Genomic DNA, 16,107 nt, shown 5'->3' with positions numbered 1-16,107 from the left:
TGCTGTCTCACCGCCACGAAGACTTTTGCTTTGCCATCTGCCCCGCTTCGTGGTGGCCACAGCTAATCCTGCCACGATGGAGCTGGGGAAACCAAACCTTCCCGAGGAGGAAAAAACCCATCGCTTCCCCAGCAGAGAGGCTCCCCACTTCCCTACCCTTAAAACAAAAGGAAGACCCATGCAAACAACTGCTCCACACCCCCGGGGGCGGTGAAGCTGAGATGCAGAAGGCTGTGGGGATCCATGTCCCCAGGCAGGAGCCGAGCATCGAGCCCAAGGCCACTACTAGCCCCTGCACAGCCGCTCTCGGCCCGGTCTGTGGAGGTGGCAGGCTGCCCCACTCGCTTCATCTCTTCTGGCTCGTTTTGGCAAGGCATTAAAAAAAATTAATTGCAATTTTTTATTACAGCTAATTGGCACTGCTGCTAAGTGGCTTATCTGGCTCCTGAGCCTGCCCTGTGTTTTTGGGAAGCTGACAGTGGCGGAGGCCCGGAGGCTGGGGAGATGGCGTGGGGCACGGAGCCTCACGGCAAGCGCCTGGCAGCCCTGGGCAAGTGGGAAATGCCAGGCTAGCCCTGGGCTGCCAGGGCAGACCTGGCCCGGGGAGGTGGTTGCCTCTAGTTTACAAGGATGGTGAATTTTACAGAAGCAGAGAAATTTGCTCGAGGTGGTTCCGTGCCCCCGAGGGGGAGCCGGGAGCCCCTGCCCGGCCCAGCCTGCTGACACCACTGCCCAAATAGTGTGGCGTGCTGCAAACTGCCAAGGCTGGGCCTTGGGGTGGATTTGGTGTTTGTGACAGAAGTGGAGATGAGCCCATGTCCACACAGGGTGCGTGTCCGTGCCTGGCAGGGAGGGCTGGGGACGAGGGTGCTGTTTGCCCTTGTGCCCATCCTGGGTGACAGCTCCGTGTCCAGGTGGTTGGGGACCTCTCTGGGAGCCTCTGACACCTCGGTACTGCCATGTCCAGGAGGTGCCATCCCACATCTCTCCCACTGCCAGGCTCAACCCCCTTCTTCAGCGTGCAGCCCCCTCCCCTGTTGTCATCGTCACGGAGGAGTGGGGCCAGCCAGGGCTGAACTTGGCACATGTCCCCGGGGGCTGCCCACCACCTCTGCCTGTTGTGATCTCAAATTCCAGCAGGCACTCTGTGAGCCACGCAAGGGCTTTGGTTGTCTGCTGAGGTGGTGACACCCATGGCTGCAGGTCCAGCCTGTGCAGACTGGGACGTCCTCGAGCCTCAAAGGGACCATCCCATCCCACAGCATCAGCACCGACTGCCATCAGAGCTGGTAGGGGCTGGAGCACAGCTCCGCTGGGCAGCAGCTTCAGGGCCTGTCCCAGGGCTGCGGGTGACATCCACCCTAAAAGAAGGAGCCTGCCTGTGTGCCTCTTCCCTGCTCATCCTGGATCCGTCCGTGCTCCTCCTCCCTTTTGCTCAGCCATCTTTCAGGATGGACCTGGCCTGGCTGATGATGAGCTGCTGCCACAGGCATAGCAGAGCCGGTGTAGAGCTGAGAGATGGGGAGGCAAAGGTGTGAAAAGGAGCCAGTGAGCTCCAGTCCTCATTTGTCCAGACAGCTGAAGACTGAGTAGATCAGGTCTGATGGTATCGGCTGGCCTCCACAGGCTGCAGTGTAACCCTCCTGCGAGAGGGGCTGGCAGTGAACTCTGAAGTGGCATCTCCTTTCTGACATGGTAACTCCTACGGCTGATCCAGCTCTGCAGAAATTCAGGCTCACTCAAATAAGATCATCTTTCTGCTTCCCGGGGTTTTCCCCCCAGTTTCATTTCCCTGGGTACCTGGGTTTGAATGTGAGAGCGAGGAGGGTGCTGCGCCCTGCTCAAGGCAGGGAGGGCACGCGCAGCACCCCGCAGCATCGGCGCTTGTGGCTCACCCCCAGCATGAGCGAGAAGGGGACGTGCTGCTGAGCCGGAGCAGTGCGCAGGGGTCTGACCCACCTTCGCACGAGTAGGAGGTGTCTGCTGCAGCAGCTTCCGTGTCATTTGGGTGCTTTCATGACTGCACTTTGTCCGTCTCTGTCAGTCTGTGCTGCTGCTCCACGGGGCTGGGGCAGCATGGCTTCAGGGACCAAAGCCCAGGCATCCTTTTATGGCCCAATCACGTCCAGGCTGGGGAGCGTGTGCTGGGTTTGTGGAGGCTGCCGGTGGAAATAATCTCCTCCTGCTGCAGGGCAGAGCCAGGACATGGTGGTGAGCTCGTTTTCAAACAAATCATCCTCCCCCCATCCTCCTTCAGGCAGCTGTGTGGGAAGAAGGGGCAGCGTTGCACCTCGCCGTGAACCCAGCGCCGCTCCAGCTAGCACGCCGCAAACTGGCAGAGCTGCCGCGGGCCCGCGCTGGTGCCCGGTCAGGAGGTGGAAAAACCTTTCTGGTTTCAACAGGCTTTGGAGCAAAGCCTCAGGCAGAGAACTTGTTCTGGTCGGTGAAGTTAGGCACCTTTCTCCCTGCTTGCCTTGGGTGCAGCGTTCTCCTAAACGCTCCGCAAGCAGAAAACAGCCCCTAAAACCAAATAGCTGACGAAAGGTGTTGTGGCACATCCCAGCACCCAACTCTCGTCCGAGCAGTTTGGGGAAGAGGAGAGCGAAGCCATCAGAGAGCCAGCTGCGATGCTCCCAGGGAGATTTAGCGCCCATCGCTTCTGGGTGAGCACGTTCGGCTGCCGGCTGCACCCTGGACTCAGCCTGAGGCTGCGGGTGCTCCTCGGCGGTGGGGTTTGGGGAGCTCCTTCAGGGGTTTGGCTCCCTAAGGGCTGGCACCCACTGCATGCAGGCACTCGGAGACCTCTCCAGGTGTGTTTTAGCAAACCAAAGGTAGTGTTAGAAACGGTGACGCAGCGCTGGTGGTGCTGCGGCAGATTGGGGCTGAGCAAAGCCAACTGAGACCCCAGCATGTCTCAGGTCCATGGCCACCTTCCATAGCTCCTATGAGATAGGAGAGAACCAATCTTGAAGTCACAGCTTTGGGTGTCTGCTTGATGTTTTAAGGCAATCTCATCTTCTGATGTTTTCTGGCATTGTGTAGGGCTGGAGGGTGAGGTCTGCCGGGGGCGGGCAGTGGCACTGCAGCCTGACATGAAGCCTGACTAAACACCGTAAAGATGGAGTGCCTCTGGAGAGGAGGTTCTTGTGGCTTGTGAACCCCAGAATTTGTGTCTGGTGCTGTTCTGCCACTGCCCTTCAGTGGGACTGGCCTGGCCCCAGTTTCCCCCTGCCATGACACATGTGACTGGGGGCTGCCCAGCCTCTGCCAGGGGCGAGCAGTGCAGGGCTGTGTGCTCCAGGCAGGCAGAAGATGCCCAGGGAGCACGGCCGGCATCTCACCACCCTCCCCTTCTCTCTTCTTCCAGGTGTGCAACTGCGACAAGTACCTGAAGGTCTCAAGGGAGAGGATGAGGCAGCTGGTGGAGGGCAGCAGGGAGGCACTGGAGGACGGCAGCGCAGGTAAGCGGGTGGGTGCCGATGGCTGGGAGTGATGCTCCGACCCCGACCCCTCCCTGTGTTCCTGCCTGAGACTCCCTGCCCTGGGAACGGTGCCCTGGGACCATCCGGCGCAGGCTGGGGGTCTCTCGGAGAGGGAATGGGGTCCCCTGCCACCCTCCTTTCGCTGGATGCAGACCCACAGAGCTCTTCCAAGCTGGCTTCGTGCCTGGTTGAGCTTGTGCACACCAAGCACGGCTCCCAGCCCACTTCCCCGGCTGCCCCGTGCTGCCCGGCGAGGCACTGGGTTGTGCATGGGATTGCCCAGCCCAGGGTGGTGTGGTGACATGCCAGCGGTGCCTCAGGTGACAGGCTAAGGCCATCGCTGCCTGATATGGAAAACTCAGCTTGGGCTGCTCAATGTCTCCCGGCTGCTAATGGTGCCTTTCTGGCCTGCGCAGTGGCTCCTAAACTAGGTCAGGCTGCAGGAGGAGAGTGAGTCAGTGCCGCCAGCCCGGTGAGGCTCTGGTGGGCTTCGGGGCGGGGGGAAGCCTCCTCCATGCCCTGCCCCGAACTACATTGACCGCCCCACGCTCCTCCCCGCAGTGAGTCGCATTTTGTTGGTGAGTGGCACCCACCACTGGCACACCAGGATGGAAACGTGCCCCTCTCGCAGTTCTGACCCATCCTGGGCTCTGCCACCAGCCCTCGCATGCGTCGCTTGCCGTGCCTCAGTTTCCCCATCTGCTTGATAGGAGAGAGCAGTGCAAAGCGGCGGCTGCTGGGTGCTCCCGGCCGGCTGTGGCTTTGCTAGGAACCGCACGTGTGGCTCTGGGGATGAGGGACGTGGTGGGGTGGCTTTTCCCATGGTGCCAGCAGCCTGGGAGCGCTGCGCTTCCCGAAGGGCCAGGGCATCCTCCCCAGCGGTTTCTCTGGTGAGGGCACTCGCTGTGTGTGTACCCAGCGACCAGCCGGGCCTGTTCAGCCAGTTTTAGAGTATGGGAAATAGAAATGCTGTGGTTTGCATTCAGCTGTGTGAGCGGTTTCCCCTTCCCTCTTCGGGAGGGGGATGATGGAGCTGGGGGGGTCTCACACAGCACCATTGCTCCTCCGCACAGACTCTTCAGGGACCACTTTGTTCTACCCTTCACACCATGTCTGCAACACCCCATGTCCCCGTTGTGCCATGCGGCCTCTCGCCAGGTCCCCTGCGTCCCTTGGGGGTCTCATGGGGAAGGACCCCTGTGTGCTGGGCCAGGTGGGAGCTCTGCACCGGCCACGTCGGGCATGACCTTGTCAGGGAGCATCCTCTGGTGGGGAGCATCCTCCAACACGGAGCGCTTGGGGACCAAAGATGCCACATCATCTTCAGAGGGTTGGTGTTTTGCTGCAGCAGAGACATAAAATAGAAGCTGTGATTCCTGGGCAGGTGGGCATAGCTGGGCAGGTGGCACCCGAGCCAAAGTGAAGATCCCTGGGGACTTGCCAGGGAGGTCCCCTGTGCCCTGGGGCTCCGGCCACCCTGGGGTTTCTGTTTCTATTTATATCCTGCCAGGTGCTGCTGGGATTGTGAGCATCAGTGTGAGCTCAAGTAGGTTGTCCCTAAAATGTCCCACTTTTGGGTCAAGTTTTGTGGCAGAGAAACAAGGGAAGGGTGTGATGACAATGTTTTGTCATCGCTTGGTGGGGACAGTGGTGGCGGTGGGACAGGCTGGGTGGCCAGAGAAGCGGGTTCATAAGGAAAATCTCAGTCGTTCCCTCATTTCCTTCACATTTTCCTTCTGGAGGGGGCTGGTGGCAAGGACCTGCTCTGCCCTCGGCCATGGCCCAACACATGGCGCGGGGAGTTCAGCACCCACAGCCCCCAGCTGCTCACCCGCACCAGGACTGGCCCCAGCTCCCGGACTCCAGCCCAGGCCACGTCATCTCATTTGTGCCACCATGCATGGATTAACCCCCAGGACCGTGGCCAGATGCTGCTGCTTGGCAAGAAAATGCCCTTTTCCCGCTCCCGCTTCTCAGGCCAGGAAGGAGCCTCCTCCCAGAGGGGATCACCTCTCCAGGGAGCAGCAGGCGGGTGCAGTGGGAGCCAGGGATGCCGGAACACCCGTCAGCTGTGGATGGGGACAGATCCTGCAGGACCAACCCTTGACGTAAGCCTGTGCCTGCCCAGGTGCTCCCGAGTCCCGGGGTCCGGCTGCAGACAGCCCAGGGCTGCTCATGCTTTGGCTGCAAAACTTGGGCCAGCGCCGGTCCGTTTGGCTCCTGGATTTTTATGGCAAGGCTTCCCGGTGATGAAAGGCAAATTATTCATCCTGTAATAGCTCACTCCGACTTGGACCTAGGACTTTCCCAGGTTTTAGGGAACGTTTTCCCTGACACAGCCACATTTGCCCTGCATGAGGGCTTTGATGGAAGTGCTGGAAGTAGTTTCAAGCCTGGGCAGCTTTGCCCCGCGATGCCTTTTTCCCAGTGGGATGCTCTGAGCAGCTCCAGTGCCTGGAGCGGGCAGGGGATGGGGCAGAGAGAGGCAGCGGTGCTGTGGGTCACCACGAGGCACAGGATCTCGCTGGAGGCTGTTGGCAGCGTGCGGGCTCCCGAATGACCCCGGGGGATGAGATGTGTCACAGGCTCTCGTCTGGCCGGGGGAAGCCTCTTGCTTACTCAGTGTGGTAAAACCAGCTGGCACGGGCCCCGGTGCTCGGGGGATGCTCTATCAGATGAAATCTTGTCCCTGGGAAAGGTGAGGATGGAGCACATTCGATCCGGTTAGGATTCACCAAACAGAAAAGGCTGCTTTAATCATAAAATCACCCTTTGACCTCTGAAACATTTTGCAAAACATGAAAATATGCTAACCAGGCATGCCGGAGTCTCCGCTCCGTGCTGGAGAGAGGTGGAGGAGCAGGCATAGTGGCCGTGGGTGCTTGGGGAGCCTGTCACAGCGCCCTGGGGACCCCTGAGCTGGCTCAGCGTCCTCCCTGACCAGCCAAAGCTGGTACTTGAGACCAGCGAAGATCTGCACTACCCATCTTCTCCTCCAACGTCGCATCCCGCAGGTGCAAGATAAGCCCCGGGCAGCCCCAGGAGCAGCCAGGATGTCCCCATGCTGGGTGGCAGGATGGCGTGGGGCTGGTGGGGCTCCAGGCAGCCCAGCTGGGCTACCCGCCTTGCCCTCACCGACCTGAGTGGTGACTTGGGGTTTCTTTCCCTTCCTGGCCCTCGGCTCCGCAGCGGAGCTGGGGTGGAAGCCAGCGGAGGCAGCGTGCAGGCAGGCAGGAGGAAGAGCTGCATGACCACAGTGCAGGGAAGGCTGTGCTGCGGCTCCGAGCAGAGGTGACACCAGTACGGTGCTGGGTCCCTCCTCTACAGCCACCACACTGGGACGGCTGAGGGCATGGGCTGGTGGGACCCGCTTCCCTTAGCCAGGGGCTCCCATGCGCAGCAGGAAGAGGCCACTGTGTGTCCAAAGCCCTGAGGCTGGATGCAGGTTTTTTCCTGCCATGCTGTCCTGTTCTACAGCATTTGGCTTTGCCGAGAGCATCGCACCGGTCTTACGGCCACGTGGGAAGGGCGGGCGATCCCTGTGCTGTCCCAGGAGGGCTCTCGCACCCATGGAGCAGCCCGTGCATCCTCCCTGCATCGGCACCAGACCCAGCGTGCAGGAGATGCCAAGGCGCCCCAGATGTCTCAGGCTGCTCTGCACGTTTCTGCAGAGAAGGGAACGGGTCCCCAAAGGGCTGCACCCATGGACCCAGGGGCTCCCCAGTCCTCTTCACCCTCAGACTGGGCAAGCCCATGCATTTAGGCTCTCTTCCCTCTGGGGCACAGGGGGTAACAGGAACATGCTCACGTCTGTCCCCAAGCGGGGCAGGGATGGGGACCAAGGAGCTGCAGTGCAGGGCTGGGACTGGGGGCTGCGGTGGTGAGACTGGCCAGCAACACCCCCGAGGCTCGGCTGGGACGTGCTCCGCCAGCCCCCCCCTCTTCAGAAGAATTTAATTTGCTCATATGAAAAAACATTGCCAGGCTGGGAAGCAGGTGATATTTTCATGGCTGTGGGTTGGCAGAGCCCTGCGTGTACCCATTGACAGCGGTGTTGTGCCGAACGCTCGCCGGGAAAGAGCGAGGGACCTCTCGTGCTCCTGCCCGGCGCTGGGTGCGGGAGCCGGCAGGGTTTTCTCCCACAGCGGCACGGGGAGATGATAGCAACTGAAGGTGCCTCTTGCCTTGAGCTCATCCTCCCTCCTCCGCCCTGGGAATGTCTTAAGATCGTGGCCGGGCTGCTGCAGCCCAGGTTGCACAATCCCGGGTCCTTTGTCCTTTGCTTATCTGCCTTACCGAGGAGGAAAAGATAACCAGGCATCTTCAGTGCCCTGCAATCCACTTCGTTTCTCAGGCTCGTAACTCCTCTTATCGGCTTCGATCTCTCACCGAGGCAAGGTTTCCCATGCACCTTTGTACTCCAAGAATGCTCCCAGGTCTGCTTTCAGCCTTGTGCAAAGCCTTTTACGATGTGCGCTTTCTCCAAAACACCTCAGCCTTAATTGCCTAATTACGGACGAGTCTCCCCGTGTGTGTGGTTGCGATGACAGCTGGGTGCGGCTGCCGGGCTGGGAGAAGGGCTCTCGGCTTGCACAAGCGCTGCCAGACCCGAGCGCCTCTCGGTTCCCGCTGCGGAGCCGCCTGAGCCAGCCGGGACAAGCACCCGGCTCCGCGCCCCAAGGGGTGACACAGAGGGACCTGGGCTAGAAATGGGGCCCGGGGGGCGGGATTTCGTGCAGAAGTACCTGGCTCCCCCGAGGAGTTTGGGTTACCCGATAGCGCCCCGACATTGAAACCCCGAGGGTGCCCAGGGCTCACACGCGCGGGGTCGGGTTGTTTCCAGCCAAATCAGGGCTGTGGGGTCTGGGAAAGCGGAATGGGCATGGGTCCAAAGGAGGTTTGCCCTCATCCTGCTCTGTCCCAGCTTCCCAGGCCCTCCCGTGCCCACCGTCCGGCAGTGGGGGGTCCCAGTAACGCTGACCCAGGCAGGACTCCTGTGTTGCAGCCAACAGAATAGGCTGTAGGGACTACAGGTCACCGGCGTCGCCGTCATGATGGCCTTTCAGTATGACCCCTGCACCGCTAAGGGCCTCTCTGTGGGCAGGGGAGGGCGAACAGCCCCCTGCCCGCTGCGGGCAGCCCGTGCCGTGCCCCCCATCCCTCCTGCTGGGCTCAGCCCCAGCATCTACCACCAGGACCTCACAGTGGGCCACGCAAAAGCCGCCTGGTTTTGGGGCACCGGGAGACATGCAGTGTCACAGGGCATGAGATGTGGCTTTGCCGTGGGTCTTCCCCACCGTCCCGGTGCCGGTGGCCGGGGGCTGAAAGAAGGGGATCCCTCCCGGGCTGGTAGGGCCCCTGCTGCACCCCACCTCACGGAGCGTGGGGCCAGCTGAGCTCTGGCGTGGCAGTGACTTGGGCACGAAGGGGGACTGCTGCAGGGGTGACAAGGACATCTCCTGGGCTGCAGAGGTGAGATTCCACCACTGAGGGTGGCCTTGCTCAGCCCGGGGAGGGACCTGATGCAGAATACGCAGAACTGGGGTCCTGCAGCATCCCCTTTTCCCTGGGCATGGCAGCACTCTGCTCTGGGAGGTAAGACGTGTCCGTGGGTGGGAACAGCAGCGGTTTGTGCTGTTCCCGTGGGGTATTAATTCCCACGGCTGAGCAGGGGTGGGCAGGAGCTGGAGATGTGGTGGGCAGCACGTGCGAGGGCAGGGGGCGGCTGCAGCTTGCAGGGAGGGCAGGAGGAGATCGCTCTGTGCTCAGCAGAGCTGCCAGGTTGGGGACGGCACTGCGGGGTGGGGACGATCCTTGCTGCCCGTGGAGCTCTGCGGCACTAACACGTGTGGGTGCTCAAGCCCGGGGTGCTGGGGGAGCTGCAGGGCTCAGCCCCCCATCAGGCTCTGTCATCCCCAGGCTGACCCGGGCAAGAGGGGGAGAGGTGAGAGAGAGGCAAAAGGGCTTTTTATTTTCAAGATGTTTTATAATGGGATTATTAGTTCCCAAGAGGTGTTTCGAATTGATTTGGTAAGGAATCGCTTTCATTTCTCCTCCGCAGAGATGCGGTGGGAATCCAGCCTTTGGTGCGAAACACTGCCGAGCTCTGGAAGCTGTAGATCTGAAAAACTCCCGGCATGTCAGAAGGACGGGCTCATCTCCCCTCGGCCCCACGCACCCCACACATGCCTTTTGCTCCGTCTCCGGCATAACTCTGCGGTGCAAAACATCTGGGCGAGCCGGGCTGCAGCCCTGCGGGAGCAGCCGCTCTGCTGGGGAGGGCTCTGTCCATCTCAAGGGGGAGAAAAAAAGAAACCCTCCTTCAAAAAATCCCCACTTTTCTCCAGGAAAACCCTTTTTTTGGGGGGAGATCTGACCTTTTCCCAGTGCAGTTTTCACTGCGTGCCTGGCTGGCACCCTGTGCCTGGCGCCCGGTGGCCCTTTCACCGTGGCAGCGAGGGGGGCGCAGGCATCTTCAAAAGCCGTGGAAAGAATTTGGTGGGAGGGGGAGAAGGGGTTTTACAAGCTCCCATTCAAAAATGGTCACTTTGAAGTGATGTAGCATTTTCAACCCTTTGAAGAGCCACAATTAGGAGGGGGCTGGTGCAAGCGAAAGGCAAAACTACTGGGTGACCATCATGGCCTTTCTCTCCCCGGGCTTTTAAAGGATGAACTTTTCCTCCCTGCCTGCCTTTTTCTCACGAGCCCGGGGGAGGGGGGGGGGGGGGGAGGAATTTGGGAGTTTGGGGGAGCTGGCGGTTTCCCCCCCTGCTCCATGCAGGGAAGGAGGGGGTCTGCAGTTTGCTTTGCCCACCAACAGCAGGGCGGCTGATAGAGCACGTCAGAAGGGAGAGCAAATTGCCCGGAATTGCTGTAGGAGCATGGAGTGTCCCTGCCCCGGCGCTGGCAGGGTTGGGGTGCTGCGAGGTCGGGCCAAAGAATTTTTTAGGTTGCGCGGTGGGGAAAGATGTTAGCCGCTGGTGCTGGCTGCTGACAGTGTCGTTTCGATTAGGGTTGGATCTAAGAGCCCCAGCCGAGGTGCGGGTCCCTCCCCGTTGGGGTCCCGGAGGCAGATGCGGAGGTCTGGTGCTCGAGAGCAGGCACGATGAATAGGAAAGGGGAGGAAAGGCAGATTTGTGTTCCGCCTGTTATAGATCAAAGAAAGACAAGTGATGGCCCAGGGTTTTGCACGGAGTCTGTGGTTTGGGTGCTTGGAGGTGCGTCCTGCGAGCCGGTCCCTACATGCCCGGGCTGAGGCCACCCCGTGCCATCGGGAGGGAGGGACAGGGTGAGGACAGAGTCCCTGCCTTCTGCCACAGGGATCTGCCACCCCCTGACAGGCTCTGTCCCCCGGGAACAGGGCTTGTCCTGCATGTGCCCACTCCAGCCAGCTCAGGGATCTCCTGAGAGCAGGCTGGGTGCTTCACCACATGCCGAAAATTGGAGAAAAAGGGAAATTGAGGTCGCTCTTTTTTCCCCAAGAACGGGTGTTGGTGTCCCAAGCAGATGAAGGAAAGACACGTCTGCAAGCGGGGCTGCAGGGCACCTGCCAGGGGTGCAGTGATGGTGAGCCCAGCTCTTGGCTGGTGGCTGGAACTGGGGCTGGGGCTGCTTCCCCTCATGTTGTGGCAGTGGACCCCAAACCTCTGCCACTCCTGGGCTGCGTGGTGGTCCGGGGCTGGTCTGCAAAGCCACCCTGAGAACATCTCCAGTGACAGCCTTGACCCTGAGCGTGGCTGTTTGCTGGGAATGGGGGGGGTTGACCATGCCCCACCAGCTTGGGCTGGTTGTTTCCTCTGAGAAGGTGTGGAAGGTCTTGGGGAGCTCTGGGGAGCTCTTCTGAACCAGGGGCTGGTGCGAGCAGAGTCTCCCACACCTCTCCCTGGCTGTGGCTCTTTCTGCTTATGCGACAGCATGTCCAGGTCGTGCCGTGCCATGTGGGGTGGCTCTGCTGGGACTGGGTGGCCATTCCAGGGCTGTCCTCAGCCTTACTTTCTCCCGCAATAATCCCTAGTATGTCCCAGCTCCTGATGGTATTGGGATGCAGGGAAGAGCCAGCTGGGAATGCTGGTGTCCCTCTCTGGCACAGCTGGCTGCGTCTCCCTCTGATCCTGGAAAGGGACAGGCCCCAGAGGTGCCACTGGGGCGATGCAGGATGCCTTTTGTTGTCTTAATTGATGCCTGGGCAGGACAAATCGTCCTCCCCCCTCTTTTGCCAAAAATGAGTCATCCCGCAGCAGTAACTGCAGCCGGTGTCCCTGGCTGCCAGGCGTCCTGATGGATGGGAGGCAGCTCAGCCCTCGGCTTCTGCCGCCGGATCCAGTGACCCGCAGTGCCCCGGCCACGGGTGGTGGGAGCCTGCACCGAGCTGCCAAAAATACGGTGAGGTTTGTGGCACTTCGTTTGTGGTGGCAGCGATCTGCTTTCCCTGGGGCCAGGGCTCCCAGGACACGGCACCCCACCGTGCCCCCTGCCCAGGTTGTGTGATGGGTGGTGGGTGTCACCGGTAACCCAACACCCGGTGTCCCCAGGTGGGCCAGGACAGTTCTGGGTGTCATGAGCAGCACAGACAGCTATTAATGGTGCTTTTTTTTTTTTTTAATTAAAGCAGCAGTAAAGTCTTCCCTTGCTGTTTGCTTGCCCTGTAATGCAACCGGGGGGGCGGGGGGGGGCGGACAGGGGGATGGACACAGCCCATCTCGGAGAGCAGCCTTGCCCAACCTGCGACAGAGAGACAAAACCACTGCACCCAGTACAGCAGCAGCACCGGTGCAGTTAGCCAGACTGGAACAGCTCCCAAGATCACGGCAGACCCTGCTGCTGCCCAGGCCACACTAGGACACGGCGAAGGAGCTGCAGGAGGTGCTGAGCAGGTGCTGGGGAGCAGGAGGCTGCACGGGTGCCATGCTCAGGGCTGGCAGCTGGTGGATGCTGGTGGCCACCTTCTACCACATTCACAGGATGCTCCTCCCCGGGATGCAGAGCAGAGCCTGGACTCCCTGCAGGGATGACGGGACCCTCACAAGGGTCATTCACGTGGCTGAGCACAGACCCCACTCATCACACCAGTGGCAGATGGTTTATCTGCTGTCTCCTCTCCCCACAGGCTGCCTGGCAAGGAGCGAGGAGAAGCCCAGCCAGGGCTGTGATGCCACCATGCCAGCCTGCAACGCTGCCCGTCCTGGTTACACCCCGCACGGCACGTGGCTGGAGGGACCGGAGCAGCGCGAGGCATCTGTGGTGCTGGCAGGGGGCACGGTCCTGCAGGTCGCCGCCATCCCCCCCGGGGTGCTGGACAAAGCCGAGCTCACCGACTTCTATTGCTGCACCCGCTGCGGGAAGGTGTTTTGGGAAGGGTCGCATTTCGGACGTGTCGTCTCCCAGTTTCAGGATGTTCTTGTCACCGCCGGGGACGAGCAGAGCATCTATGAGCTGAGCTGAGGAGGGACATGGGGGCTTGGGACAGCTCCGCAGCGGGACGGGGACTGTGGGGAACGCGCTCCCCGGTGAACCTCAGCAAATTTTGGGCTGTGGGTTTGTGGTGTGAGGCTGGAAGATGGGGGGGAGGGGAGGGGGCGGGATGGAGGGAGGGCTCTTGTTTTGGGGTCCGCTGTGAAGGGGACTGTCACATTTGCACCGATGGTTCATGACAGCCCAAAAATACATGGCCTCCATGAGATCATTAAATCAGAGGTGACCGGGGAACAGACCTTTTGCTTTATTTCTGCCTCCCTCCAGGCTGGGCATGGTGAGAGGGTGGCAAAGCCCTCCCAAATGCCACTCAGGCAGTGCCAACACAGTGGCACCCATCAGGCCCCTGCACCCTCGCCCCAGTGCCCCTCTGACAGGGGTCGCTCATGCTGGGGAGGCAGGAGCTGCGTCCCCAACAGCAGCACAGGGGAGAGAGCATCTCCGGTGCCCAGAGCACTCCTCAGCCTGTGGGACACATGTCACACCACAGCCCCATCTCCAGCGTCCCCTCTCACCCTTGTCCTGCTCTCCCAGCATTCCTTGGAGGCGACGGGTGGGTGCAGGCAGGGGGGTCCGGGGGGGGGGCTGAGCGCTGCTGGGCGGTCACGGAAAAACCTCTGGGTGCACCACGATGCCACTGGCACCTGCATCACCCCGCGCTGGAGACGGGGATGCTCCAGCTGAGACGGACTAGTCTGGGGGGGGTCCTGTTGGTGCCACAGGTGCCTGCCAGCCTGGGGGGTGAGCAGCACCCATCTGCCCACCTCCCCCCGGGAGGGGTCCGTCAAGCAGCCCCCCCATGCCCAGGGCTCTGCAGGACACACGGCCCCACCATTGCCGGGAGCCCATCAGAGTAGCCAGTGTCCAGAGGAGGCTGCAGGGCCGATGGGGGGGGCCGGGGGAGGCGAGGAGCCAGGTTGGTTCTGCAGCTCCGGGCGCTGCCGTCCGATGCCTCCTGGCCCAGGGACAGGCTTAAACCGCTCCACCCTGCAACTGAGGAGCATTTGCAAAATTCCTCCTCTAATCCGGGTTAACTGCCAGGCGCTGATGTTATTGCTAAGAGGGCCCGAGGGGCTCTTGGCTGAAGTGTGACATTTACGGGCCAGCGAAATGCCTGCCCAGGCAGCTTATGCTGCATTGCAAGACTCGCTTTCCCTCTCCGAGCGCTCCTGGCCATGCGGTGCCGGGGGCTCCTTCCCCGCCAGGGACATCTCACCTCCCAGCTCACCTCTTTGGCAAAAAAAAAGGTCTTTTCCCACTTTAAGCATCCCTGTTTCCATGAGCTCCTGCCTGGACATTAGTACAAGTGACCCTAAAAGGTGACTGTCCTCGCGACTGCCCATCTTCTCTGCCCAGCAGTCCCTGCTGAGTCCCGGCCGCAGGTGTGACCCCCTGCCACCGCAGCACAGCACCCCTGGTGACACTTTCCGTAGTCACAGTGTGCCACTTTGTCCCGATTTCCGTGAGAAGTTGGCAGAGGGGAGCAAGACCCCTGTGCCCACCCCATGCCCACCCCTCCATCCCCGTCTCCCTCTCAGCCCTGCCAGGGCCGCCCACCGCCCCTCGTTTGCTGCCGCGGAGCCCCAGCTTTTGCAAGTGGAAGCATAAAATAACCACACCTCCTTCACCGGTGATGAAGTCGAGGCGGATGGCAGGGACTGTCACCGCGGCAGCACGCACCAAACCCCGCCTGTGCTTCAAGGTAAGGACCCATTTTGGCAAGGTAGGGATGCTGAGCCTGGCCCCTTCCCATCAGGACACGCTGAGGTGTGAGTCTGGCTCTGGCCAGAAGCAGCTACGAGGGTCTGTGTTTCCCAGGGGGCTTTGGGGTGTTATTTTCTCTCTTTCTCTGTGCTTGACTTGGTGGAGCTTGGAGAGGAAACCTTCTCCATGGCTGAGCATCGCCATCATCATCACGGCAGTGGCTGCCGGACCATGCTCATGCACCGGTGAGTCCCTCCAGCCCCGGCCACTTGTGAAGCGATGGATGTGCTGCAGTGCAGTGGTTAGTATTTTGACGCTGGCTGCTGCAGATTAGCCCTAAATCCACCTTGGCTCTCCTCCCAGTCTGGTTTTGGGGGTCACAAAGTGAAGCCTCACTGATGATGCCTCAGCCAGACATGTCCATGCCTGGCACAGTGCACGGAGGGCTCGGGGACCACGTCTCCTGCTGCCGAGACTTTGGCTACGTGGGGACACTGGGTCTGGGAGGAGTTTCCCCCTGGGAATCGCTTCATCGCTGCCTCTCCCCTCCCTTCCCCGGGGGCTGGTGGCCATTCACACCCTCCCAGATCAGTGGGTGCAACGCACCAGGGCTCACCACCCAAAAATGGTCTGTTGGAGCAAAAACTTCCCTCCTCACCACCTTCATCACCGTCTTCCCCGTCTCTCTTGGTTTGCCCTGGAGATGGCTGCTTCTTCCAGAGATGGGCAGAAGAAAAAGAGGGATTTTCCCACTCGGCTGGAGGCTCCTGGGGCCCAGCACACCTTTCTGCACACGCATTGACACCTCCAGCCGTGGGGATTATTTCTTCTAATGGGATTCAAATGCCTTCTGCTGATCTTGCCCTCGGTGGCCATCATTTTTCCATCAGTTCTTTCTGTTTCCCTCCTCAGTTGTCTACATTTTTGGCATATAGCGTGAAGGAATTGCGTTTCATATCCTGGTTTTCCAGCCCTGCGCTCTCTCTAGGTGTTAATGTGTTTTTCTTAATTCCCTCTTTATCTAAAATGGGAATTTCCTCTTCTCTTTTACCCCCAAGTCATTTTTGTCCTGTTTCTGGTGCGACAGTTTGGGGCCAGGTGGTGACAGCGGAGGATAAGATGTGTTCTGATAAACTGGTATCTTTGAATATACCTGGTAATTGCTCGTAGGGCTTCTGGTGCTGGAAAACTGGTACGTGGAGGGAGCAAATGACCACTTGGCGGGTGATGATACAGTCGGTTGGAGACACAGACTCTGGTTTTACATGCTCTGGGCCATCCTCCCCTCTTTGGGCTGTAATTGCCTTGTCCTGGGCCATCAGGATGAGCTCCAGTATTGAATCCCGTGTCGGTGCAGGGCTTTGGTGCCAGGAAATGGCACCCGTGATAACAGGTTTTCTGCCTCTGCGTCATGGGTAGATGTTTAAAAACCCTGTCTCTGGTGCTGTGA

The 16,107-nt window shown here is 60.4% G+C and overlaps 1 protein-coding gene across 1 annotated transcript in view; it reads left to right on the top strand.

Moving 5' to 3' along the window:
* The window catches only part of EXD3 (exonuclease 3'-5' domain containing 3), a gene marked incomplete at its 5' end in the record, with an annotated part of 209,352 nt that extends 196,363 nt beyond the window's left edge, over positions 1-12,989 (top strand). The window contains 2 exons of the mRNA XM_082492539.1: positions 3,368-3,461; positions 12,589-12,989. Of these exons, the coding sequence (XP_082348665.1) occupies positions 3,368-3,461; positions 12,589-12,923 (429 nt within the window). The 3' untranslated portion in view covers positions 12,924-12,989. The remainder of the gene's footprint in view (positions 1-3,367; positions 3,462-12,588) is intronic.
* Positions 12,990-16,107: the final 3,118 nt, after the last annotated feature.

Source organism: Vanellus vanellus, assembly GCF_965231255.1.
Source record: "Vanellus vanellus genome assembly, chromosome: 18".
Lineage (NCBI taxonomy): Eukaryota > Metazoa > Chordata > Aves > Charadriiformes > Charadriidae > Vanellus > Vanellus vanellus.
Note: the sequence above shows the minus strand (reverse complement) of the source record. Positions and strands in the feature narration are given on the sequence as shown.